The sequence below is a fragment of the Mandrillus leucophaeus genome, unplaced genomic scaffold, assembly GCF_000951045.1.
Source record: "Mandrillus leucophaeus isolate KB7577 unplaced genomic scaffold, Mleu.le_1.0 Scaffold4, whole genome shotgun sequence".
NCBI lineage: Eukaryota > Metazoa > Chordata > Mammalia > Primates > Cercopithecidae > Mandrillus > Mandrillus leucophaeus.
This window is the reverse complement of record NW_012104253.1, coordinates 3,830,828-3,841,236: the sequence shown is the minus strand read 5'-3', so window position 1 is coordinate 3,841,236 and position 10,409 is coordinate 3,830,828. Positions and strand designations below refer to the sequence as shown.

General features: G+C 51.3%; 2 protein-coding genes across 9 annotated transcripts in view; one reads left to right on the top strand and one right to left on the bottom strand.

Annotated features, from left to right (window-relative positions):
* The window catches only part of WARS (tryptophanyl-tRNA synthetase), a 47,800-nt gene extending 44,912 nt beyond the window's left edge, over positions 1–2,888 (bottom strand). The window contains exons 1-3 of one of the 6 annotated variants that reach the window (XM_011991629.1): positions 2,342–2,390; positions 1,353–1,625; positions 202–307 (exon numbers count right to left, since the gene is read on the bottom strand). The gene's annotated coding sequence lies outside the window, so the exon portion shown is untranslated. Of the gene's footprint in view, positions 1–201; positions 329–1,352; positions 1,722–2,341 lie in introns of those variants that run through there. The other 5 variants (XM_011991630.1, XM_011991631.1, XM_011991634.1 and 2 more) reach the window with 5 other exon arrangements.
* The window catches only part of WDR25 (WD repeat domain 25), a 166,882-nt gene continuing 158,972 nt past the window's right edge, over positions 2,500–10,409 (top strand). Inside the window, exons 1-2 of one of the 3 annotated variants that reach the window (XM_011991635.1) lie at positions 2,500–2,577; positions 6,466–7,302. In XM_011991635.1, the coding sequence (XP_011847025.1) occupies positions 6,505–7,302 (798 nt within the window). In that variant the 5' untranslated portion in view covers positions 2,500–2,577; positions 6,466–6,504. Of the gene's footprint in view, positions 2,789–6,465; positions 7,303–7,533; positions 7,701–10,409 lie in introns of those variants that run through there. The other 2 variants (XM_011991636.1, XM_011991637.1) reach the window with 2 other exon arrangements.

Below are 10,409 nucleotides of genomic sequence, written 5' to 3'. Positions count from 1 at the left end.
CAGGATGGTCTCGATCTCCTGACCTTGTGATCCGCCCGTCTCGGCCTCCCAAAGTGCTGGGATTACCGGCTTGAGCCACCGCGCCCGGCCGAACTTCAGAGGTTTTTCAACTTGGAGTTCAAGAACATCTGAAATTACATTAATGCTTGCAAGTACATTGGTATGTGCATGGTTTTGAGCAGAGTCTCCTGGCTTCGTAACCTTTCCAAAGGAGGCTGAGATGCCAAAAGGTTAAGGACCATTGTCTTCAGTGTTTACCAAATAAATTGCAAATAGAACATTAAGTCTTTAAGAGAATTAGATTTACCTGTTTAACAAATACTACACTCTGAAACAAAGAAATGCAGTTATAACCAGTGAAGTACTCTATTATCTTCCCTAAACAAAAGTACTGGGCGTGTAAAGAGCAAAACTGCCTACTCCAAAGCAGATCACAGCAGACCTTCAAGGAGAAAGCTAAAAAGGCTCTTGAAAATTAACCCCCAACCCCCTTTTCAAGAACTTGAATCTTGTGCTCATTGTGAAATTTTCCACTGTTGTGGAGGAGCATAATAGGCACTTAAAGAAACTGGGTATTGTATTGGGATGAGGAGTGGAAAGAATTATAGAATTGTTTAACAGAACAACATGATAAAGACTTGAGTTGCATAAAAATCATCTCACAGAGAAGATCAGGACACACTGATTCTGCAATCTGGGGAAGGGTGGCATCAAGACAGCCAATTCTGGAGCAGCTGAGAAGAAAATGTAGCCCAGGAGTGTTTCTGAATCCCTGGAATATCACCAGGAAGTGGAATACCATCCTTTACATCTTGGCCCCAGAGTGTAAGTGACTATGCCTTTGGACTGGAAAGTTCCCAGAGGACAAGAAAATGACTTCTTTAGAGCAAGGATTTCTTGACACCTTCTGGGACCCATTATGTTCCACTTTTTTTTTTTTTAAACACTAAAAGAAAGATCGCTTTCCCCTCCAAATAACAAATGAACATTATCTTAAAAGGCAAAGCCATTAATTTATATGAAGCCAGGCACTAGACACTTTGGGGTGTCACAACAAGAATGACAATACGTTCTGATGTGGAGCACAGAAGGGGGCTGCATCAGTGAAAACTATGACAGACAGCATGAGAGTGCTGGGAGGCAAGCTACAAATCCAAGCACGCGACTGCTCAGCCAGGATCTCTATTCCCTATGGGAGCAGTGAATTACCTGAACTTTCGGTCAATGGAAGAAGTAAAATGCATAATACCCTAATCCTAAAGACACAAGTCCTGACCCCCTAAACCAAGGTTTTCAGCACTTTGGTAAAAACACTAACAAGCTCTAAGCCTGGCAAAGATGGCAATACATACCCACGTTGTGGAAGACTCTGCAGAGGTGGCCACTGGTCACGCTGGGCAGTTGAGCAGCTGAGAATGCCCAGCCCAGCCAGAAATGGTCTTTAATACTCTTCCCCTCTTTCTTTCAGTTTCCCTTCTGAAAAAAGAGGCTTTTCTCTTCCTTTTGTTTACCAGTCCCCACCCTGCATTCAGCTAAGCTTTTCTTATAAATCGCCCTGATTCTCAGAAACACTTGAGCTCCTGACCAACCTTCTTGATGAGACTGTCCAATCAGAGGTGGGCTGCCTGGGACCAGGTTGAGACCAATGAAACCCTCCTGAGAATCGAGCCATTAGCTGGGCATTGCATCAGCCACCCCTCACCCCCCGCTGGCCTCCAAATAACCTCTCCACCCTCTTCCCGTTCCCCACCCTCAGTGTCAGTGTGGCTGATTTTGTGGAGTCGTGGGCGTTAGAAAGAGAAACCGTAAATTCCCCGCATTTGTTCACTGAGGCGGCGCAGTGTAGTGGAAAGATCGGGAGTTCTGAGGTCACAGACGCCTGGGTTTCAATCCCAGCTTGGACTTATTCGAAACCTTGGGCAAGGGTCACATTATTTTTCTGCTTCCCTTCGGTTTCCTCATCTGTGAAATGGGCATGGAGAAGCCTGCTAACATTACCATTGAGCGGACTAAGTGCAACACTAGGCAAAGTCTCTGGCACATGGCAAGCGCTAAATAAAAATGGGGGCCTCTCTTCTCGGGAAAAGAGAAGAGGTGGAGATGATGAAGGGTTGGTGCCGGTGGGAAAGGGGGACGGGGTGGGTCGGCGGCGCTCACAGGAAAGGAGCAAGGGGTCGGTGGCAGGATCCGCGCCCTTCACGGTGCCAGAACGCGGCGAGCAGCATGCCGGGCTCTCAGGATACTGCCTGGAGGGCCAGGCCGCTGGGCGCCGCGCGGGCGTCCCTCCATTACTCCCTCCCTTGTTCCCTCACTCCGCCCCGGCCTCACTCCCCTCGCTTACCCGGCCCAGCCGGGCCCGTCAGCACTCCCGGCTCAGCCACGGGTTGTCTCCGGGGCGTCCGTGGAAACGCCATCCGGACGGAACAACTTCCGGCCCGACGGCGCCATCATTGGTTGTTCACGCCGGGGCGGGGCAGAGGCCTCCACTGATTGGCTGGCGGCCCCGGGGCCGCGTCGGAACGTGACTGGACAGTGGTGTGCTGGCCGGTCTGCCTCCGGGAGAACCGAGCGCTTCCGGTGCGTGTGGTGAGCGGCGGGCCCCGGGCTGAAGGGGGCCGGGACTGGGCAGCGTCCATAAGCGCCCCGCGCCTCTTAACGCGGTCTCGCATAGCCGCTCGCCTTCCTATCACTTCCTGTTCCTTCAGAAAGCGCTGTGCCTTGGACCAACCTTACTTCTTACTGTTGACAGCTCGGCTAACTCCTATTCATCTTTCAAAATCCATCTCTGGTCGTATCTTGTTTGTTGCCTTCATCAGTCTGGGGCCTCCGGGGGATCTGTGTTTTGTGTTTAATTTCCACCCACACAAGACCCAGCATAGGGCTTGACAAAGAGTAGGTAATCAGGAAATGTTTGTTGAATGGCAATATCCTATTTCTTTTACTTCCTCAGCATCTCCCCCTCCCACCTGTTTGCATTCCAGAAATATTTTTGGACGCTGGGCATTGAATAGTGAACAAAACACAGAAAGCCCTGTCCTCATGGGGCTGACATGCTGATAGTGATTGTCAGAGTCACTCGCTTCTTCCTTAGACTCTTCTCCAGTGTCCCTGCCTTCCCTTCCATCTGTCTCAGTTCCTCTTAGTTTAATCCTTCACCACCTTCCAGAGGGAGCACGGGCACTCTGGTGGTGGGAATCTGTGGGATCCTTTTGACAGCAAGGAGTCGGGTGCGTGGTGGGTGGTGCCTGGGCAGAGGAGTTGAGAGTGGCCTGGGGACCAGGTTTAGCATTTGGAGAACAGAAATGCCAAATTATTTGCAGTGCACGGTTCCATTAGTTTATAATTAGTCTTTTATATTAGTTCCATCTGAGATGAGCTGGCTGGCTGGCTTTAGAAGTTTTTTTTTTTTTTTTTTTTGAGACGAAGTCTTGCTCTGTAGCCCAGGCTGGAGTGCAGTGGCGTGATCTCCACTCACCACTATCTCTTATACACATCTAGATGTGTATAAGAGACAGGTAGTGGCGTGATCTCCACTCACCACAATCTCTGCCTCCCGGGCTCAAGCAATTCCGCGGCCTCAGCCTCCAGAGTAGCTGGGATTAGAGGCACGCGCCACTGCACCCGGCTAATTCATTTTTTATTTTTATTTTTATTTTTAAAAAATTTTTAGTAGAGGCGGGGTTTCACCATGTTAGCCAGGCAGGTCTTGAACTCCTGACCTCAGGTAGTCTGCCCGCCTCGGCCTCCCAAAGTGCTAAGATTACAGGCGTGAGCCACTGTGCCCACCCATTTTATTTGAACTCTGGCTTTGTGTGTGGAAGTTGTTACCTGCCTAGAATGGGCTGTGAACAGGGGCGGCATTACTAGAGGAGACTGACTACAGACATTTATGGAATGATGACCTGACTTGTAGACCAGTGGAACCCTCAGGCGAATGGTGCTATTTGGGGGAAAGGTGTGGAAGGGGTTGGGTGGTTGATTCCAGGGGACATTGAAACCCATTGTCTAGCAGAAGAGATGGGTAATAGGCTGTCTGGAATGACTTAGCAAAGGACTTGGAGGGAATCTGTTTAATATGATCTGACTCCACCTGTTGGGAGATGGAGGCGGACCTTGGCCTGTTTGATTAAGTTTGGGTGCACTGGATTTTCTTGGAAGTTAGTCTATTGCCTGAGCGTTCTTTGCTGTTCCACCGCGCCCTCTGCTGTCCTGGGTGTGCCCAGCACCCTTCTTTTTCTCTGGATTGTACTTGGTGCTAACAGCATAGAAGTAAAACATTGGGCCGGGCGCGGTGGCTCAAGCCTGTAATCCCAGCACTTTGGGAGGCCGAGGCGGGTGGATCACGAGGTCAGGAGATCGAGACCATCCTGGCTAACACGGTGAAACCCCGTCTCTACTAAAAATACAAAAAAAAAACTAGCCAGGTGAGGTGGCGGGCGCCTGTAGTCCTAGCTACTTGGGAGGCTGAGGCAGGAGAATGGCGTGAACCCGGGAGGCGGAGCTTGCAGTGAGCTGAGATCCGGCCACTGCACTTCAGCCTGGGCGACAGAGCGAGACTCCGTCTCAAAAAACAAAAAAAAAAAAAAAAGAAAACATTGATCCAGACCAAAGCACTTCTTTCTGGGAACTAATTGATAACAATGTATTGTGCATGATGGTTCAGAATTTCAGAAAGAATTTTTTTTTTGAGACTAAGTTTCACTCTTGTCGCCTAGGCTGAGGTGCAATGGCCCGATCTCGGCTCACTGCAACGTCTGCCTCCTGGATTTAAGTGATTCTCCTGCCTCTGCTTCCTGAGTAGCTGGGATTACAGGCGTACGCCACCATGCGCAGCTAATTTTTGTATTTTAGTAGAGACAGGGTTTCACCATGTTGGCCAGGCTGGTCTCGAACTTGACCTCAGGTGATCTGCCCACGTCGGCCTCCCGAAGTGCTGGGATTACAGGCGTGAACCACTATGCCCTGCGAAAGAATTTTTTTTTTTTTTTTTTTAACAAGTAGAAATTCACTGCAGCATGAATCTGTGTTGGGAGTGAAACGGGTGAATTTGGATCATGCCCTCAGAATTGCTCCCTGCACACTTGGGTGGACCAACACCTTAGGCCTCCAGCTGGCTGCTACAGAGATGGGATATCTGGGGGAAGAATGTTTCAGGCAGAGAGAAAAGAGGGAAGGGCTGGAGCACAGGGAAAGGATGCAGAGGAGCGTGGCAGGCCTTTCTCACCATGGATCCTGGACATCTTTTGATTTCAATATTTTCAGACCTAGCCTCGTTCATGATGATGAGCGTATGTTCTCACTGGTTGCTAATAAGCAGTGCAGCAGGCTTTCTTTATACATTTATCTTCATGGATTTATACATCTAGCAAACATATGCTAGTATTTGTGTAGGATAGAGTTCTACAGTGGGGTTGGTGAGGTGAAAATGATGTGTTTAAACTTGTAACACATATGACCAAAATGGACCTTCCAAAGGCATTTTTAAAGTCCTGTCCCTTTCTCTGTAGGCATTGTCTCTTCAGGTCTTCTTCTTTTTTTTTTTTTGGAGACAGAGTCTTACTCTGTCACTCAGGCTAGAGTGCAGTAGCATGATCTCAGCTCACTGCAACCACCACCTCCCGGGTTCAAATGATTCTCCTGTCTAGCCTCTCGAGTAGCTGAGACTACAGGTGCCTGCTACCATATCCGGCTAATTTTTGTATTTTTAGTAGAGACGGGGTTTCACCATATTGGTCAGGCTGGTCTTGAACTCCTGACCTCAGGTGATCCACCGGTCTCGGCCTCCCAAAGTGCTGGGATTACAGGCATGAGCCACCACACCCAGCCTAGGTCTTCTTTTATGTCCTTCAATAAAAGTTTTAGTTTTCTTTCCTTTTTTTCTTTTTCTAATTTTACTTTTTTAAGATGGAGTCTCTGTCACCCAGGCTGGAGTACAGTGGCACAATCTCGGTTCACTGCAACTTCCGCCTCCTGGGTTCAAGTGATTCTACTGCCTCAGCCTCCCGAGTAGCTGGGACTACAGGCGCATACCACCACGCCTGGCTCATTTTTGTATTTTTAGTAGAGATGGAGTTTCACTATGTTGGCCAGGCTGGTCTCGAACTCCTGACCTTGTAATCCGCCTGCCTTGGCCTCCCAAAGTGCTGGGATTATAGGCGTGAGCCACCGCACCCAGCGCTTTTTTTTTTTTTGAGATGGAGTCTCCCTCTGTCGCCCAGAGGTGACAGTGCTGGGATTACAGGCATGAGCTACCGCACCCAGCGCTTTTTTTTTTTTTGAGATGGAGTCTCCCTCTGTCGCCCAGAGGTGACAGTGCTGGGATTACAGGCATGAGCCACCGTGCCTGGCCTGTGTTTATTCTTATGAGTGTTGAGTTGTTGGATTTCCTAGGTGACATGTTTTCTTATAACTACATACATATTCTTCCATGTACATTTTCTCATGCTTGACTTTGTTTGATCTTAGGTGGTTTGGCTTTGAAGGACAGCAAGAACTCTGTCTTTAATGGCTTCGCTGGTGGCGTATGATGATTCGGACTCGGAGGCTGAGACAGAGCCTGCAGGAAGTTTTGATGCCACTGGCCAGATGAAAGACACTTCTGGTGTGGCCAGACCACCTGAGAAGGATTTTGCATCTGGTACACTGGATGTGCCCAAAGCAGGGGTACAGCCCACAAAGCATGGCTCTTGTGAAGACCCAGGGGGCCATCGCCTTCCACTGGCTCAGCTTGGGAGAAGCGATCGGGGTTCTTGCCCCAGCCAGAGGCTACAGTGGCCTGGGAAGGAGCCTCAAGTCACCTTCCCCATCAAAGAGCCTTCTCGTTCTTCTCTGTGGACGAGCCATGTTCCAGCCAGCCACATACCCCTGGCAGCTGCACGCTTTAAGCAAGTAAAACTCTCCAGGAACTTTCCAAAGTCATCTTTCTGTGCTCAAAGTGAATCTGAAACTGTAGGTAAAAATGACAGCTCTTTTCAGAAGAAAAAGTGTGAGGACTGTGTAGTACCCTATACTCCCAAAAGACTAAGACAACTGCAGGCATTAAGCACGGAAACAGGCAACAGTAAAGAGATGGAGCCACAGGGGCCCCCTGCAGGGCGTGCCCCAGCCCCTCTCTATGTGGGCCCCAGAGTGTCTGAGTTTATTCAACCATATTTGAACAGCCATTATAAAGAAACCACGGTTCCCAGGAAAGTGCTTTTCCACCTAAGAGGGCACAGGGGCCCTGTCAACACCATTCAGTGGTGTCCAGTCCTTTCTAAGAGCCACATGCTTCTCTCCACTTCTATGGATAAAACTTTCAAGGTAAGACTTGAGTGAAAACTTCTGCTTTCAGATGCTCTTAGGAATACACTGCTGGAATGACAGTGAAGTGGAGGGAGGTTATAGGCTGAACTTTTTTTTGTGTAGATTTCTATAATTCTCTTTGTCACATTTGAGAAAGGGTCATCTATGGTCAGCCCTGGGTTGTAGGTTCCTCCTGCCCCAACCCTTCCCTGATGCTGCCTTGCTCAGGTCACCAGAAGATACTGTTTCTTATCCCTCTCAGAGGCCGTGAGGGAGGAGGTCAGATAGTGGGAGAAGAAAAGCAGGCCCAGGACCAAGCCCTGGGGACTGGGGATGTCCTCGGTGACCCTGTGGAGCATTGAGCCATGCCAGCTCTGTACCTGGTGCTGTGCCGGTTTCAGGAGCTGTTAGGAGAGGTAGGTAGACCCAGCCCCTGGTGTCAGGGCTTGCACAGTGAGGCAGGAGCCATGGAAAAGTAGACAGACACAACCCTGGGCTGTGAGGATGGGCCCCCAGTAGGACACACAGGTGCTCTGGGAGCCCAACAGGAGGGGTACCAGCCCAGCCCGGGAGGGCTCGGCAAAGGCCTCCTGAGGAAGGGGAAGGTTCACTTGGTGATGGGGGTGGAAGGGTGCGTTTGACTGCAGGAGCCCTGTGTATGTGTTGGCTCCAAGCATGAGGGCCTGGGAGCTGGCTTCAAGCATGAGGGACTTGAGGCTGGGGAAGCAAGGTCAGGGAGGGCTGCACGGGCCCTTCTGGGGACTTCTGGTTGTACATGGAAACTCCTTTTTGCATTGTCTTATTTATTTTACAGGCTACTGAAGTAATAGTAATGCAGTCCCCACAGTATGCAAGTACAGTGTGATAGGTCGTCGTGCCCACCGGGGACCTGTCTCTAGCCCTTCAAGCTGTGTACTGCGCCCCTCCTCTCTCTCCTCGCAGCTAGCAAAGCACCTGATATGTAGCGGGTGCCAACTAAATGCAAGCTGAACAGAAAGCTCTTGGAAAGGAAATAACTTCAAGGGACCTGGCTTCACATCCAGCTTTGCTGCAGAGTAGCTAGCTGGTCGACCAGCTGCCTTCCTGTGGAGTCTGGTGTCTTATCTGTAAAAGGGCAAAATCATACCTGGGTCATGTGCTCATGTGAGAAAAATGCTGAAAAAGTGCCTTGCACAGAGCCAGGTACCTCATAGGCGCTCAGTAAATGGTGGTTCCCTTGCCTTTGTTACCTCAGAGTTCTGGAACCAACTTTCCTAGATCTTTTCACTTGCAAATTACATTTTGAGCTTTTCTCCCTCGGAAGCAGTTTCTTAAGTGAGGAAAGGAAGCTCCAAGTATAGAGATGTCTTTGAAATGAGCTGAATTGATGGGTGTCGTTTTTAAGTGGTGAACTGAAAGCCTGAAGTGGCTTGTCTGTGCTCTTTTCCAGCAAGACTCAGAGTCCTGTGGGAGAGAGAGTCATATTCTCTCTTCAGCCTGGAGTTCCAGGATTTTTCACTCAGGTCTTTGGTGCTTTTCCTGCCACTCTGGGGGCTGTGAAGTGTGCGCGGAGGCTTCTGGCATCTCTGGTGTGGATCACAGCATTGCTGGGATTGATCTTGTGGCCCTGGGGCTTCTCCGCTCTCCTTTCCAAGTCTGCGCTGCAAGGGCTGGAGGGTGGGAAGCCTGTCCGGAGGGTTGCTGGTGGGCCTGCGCAGTGTCTGGCTGGCCCCAGTTCGAGTGATGGCCCTTGTCCTTCCTGCGCTCACCTTCCTGTTGAGGCCTTCTTTCCTCCATGCTTTTCTCGCGCCCCACCCTCTCCAGGGTCTCCTCCCTTTGCTTTCCTGCCTGTTAGGTTCCTGCTCAACAGCCGAGGCTCAGCCTGGAAAGTCATCTTCTCTGAAAAGCTCCCTGTTGGGTCCACTGAATATGTGTTTAGTGGGCTCTAGCTTTGTGCAATGTCCTGTTTTAGGCGCTAGAGAAATAGCATTGATCGAGACACACAAATCCCCCCACTTGAGAAGCCGGCAGGTTGGCAGGGCGTCTTGATGTCCAGCCTCTCACCTCTGGGCGTCCCTCATGACTGTCTGCTGTTTGAATGTTCTGCTCCCCACTGCTGCCCGTGGGCCTTGGGAGCAGGGCCAGGGGCCTCCCGCCCTTGTCTCTTGTTGCAGGGGTGACTGCAGCTTCGCCTCCTGGGGCAGCACCATGGTGCAGCCGATGGGCTGGAATCAGGGTGAACAGTGGCATCCAAGGCACCCAGTCTAGGGGCTGGCACGCAGCAGGGGCTTTGTGGAAGATAGCCCTGGCTGTGGGGTGAGCCACCTGAGGGGCACAGGCAGTCTTCTCTGAGGGACCCGGAGGGAGAGAGAGGGCAGCCTGGCCAAAGGCAGCACAGGGTAGAGGAGGAGAGGGTTGCTATGGGCAGAGATGGGCGGCGTGTCCTCCACTCAGGGCACTGCCTCCTGGAGAGATGTGGGGACAGCAGGTGTGTCCTGGTGGATGCCCACCTGCCTGCTCACCTCTGGAGTTCTCCTGATGGTGAGGGGTGGACCTGGGGCCCTGTGGGACTGGCCTCCGCCTGGTGGTGTGAAGCGCTCCCTGGGCCCTGCTGGCAGAGGGGCAGCTTGGGTCACTTTTGCCTGGGAAATTTAGATTTCCTAAACAGAAGCATCCCCACGTTAGTTTTTGAGCAGAGGGCACCTGAGTGGAGGCATTGATTTCTGGCCTTGTGGAGTAGACGAATATGCCAGGGATGGTGCCACTGGGGATGTGGGGGAGAGATGTTTCTGCCCCCATGGAGGGGAAACTGTGAGCAGCCAACTAACTGTGACACTTCATGACCAGAAGAGGGCGCAGCGGGCCCAGTTTGGAATGGCAGTGAGGGTGGCTCAGACTGAGGGACTGTGGTAGGAATGCCCTGCTCCTGGGCAATTCAGAGACCTGGGTCCAGGTCTGTGGGGCTACCCTGGGTGGGGCCAGGCGCCGCTGCTGTGCCCGCCTGTCCTGAGGAAACTGTGTGTGCTGCAGGTGATGACACCGGCACAGGCCCCTTGGGCTGCCAGGCAGCTTCTTGGGAGCCCCACCCACTGCACTGTGCGCCCTGGGTGCCTTCCCAGGACAGAGCACATCTGCTGTTGTGAGGT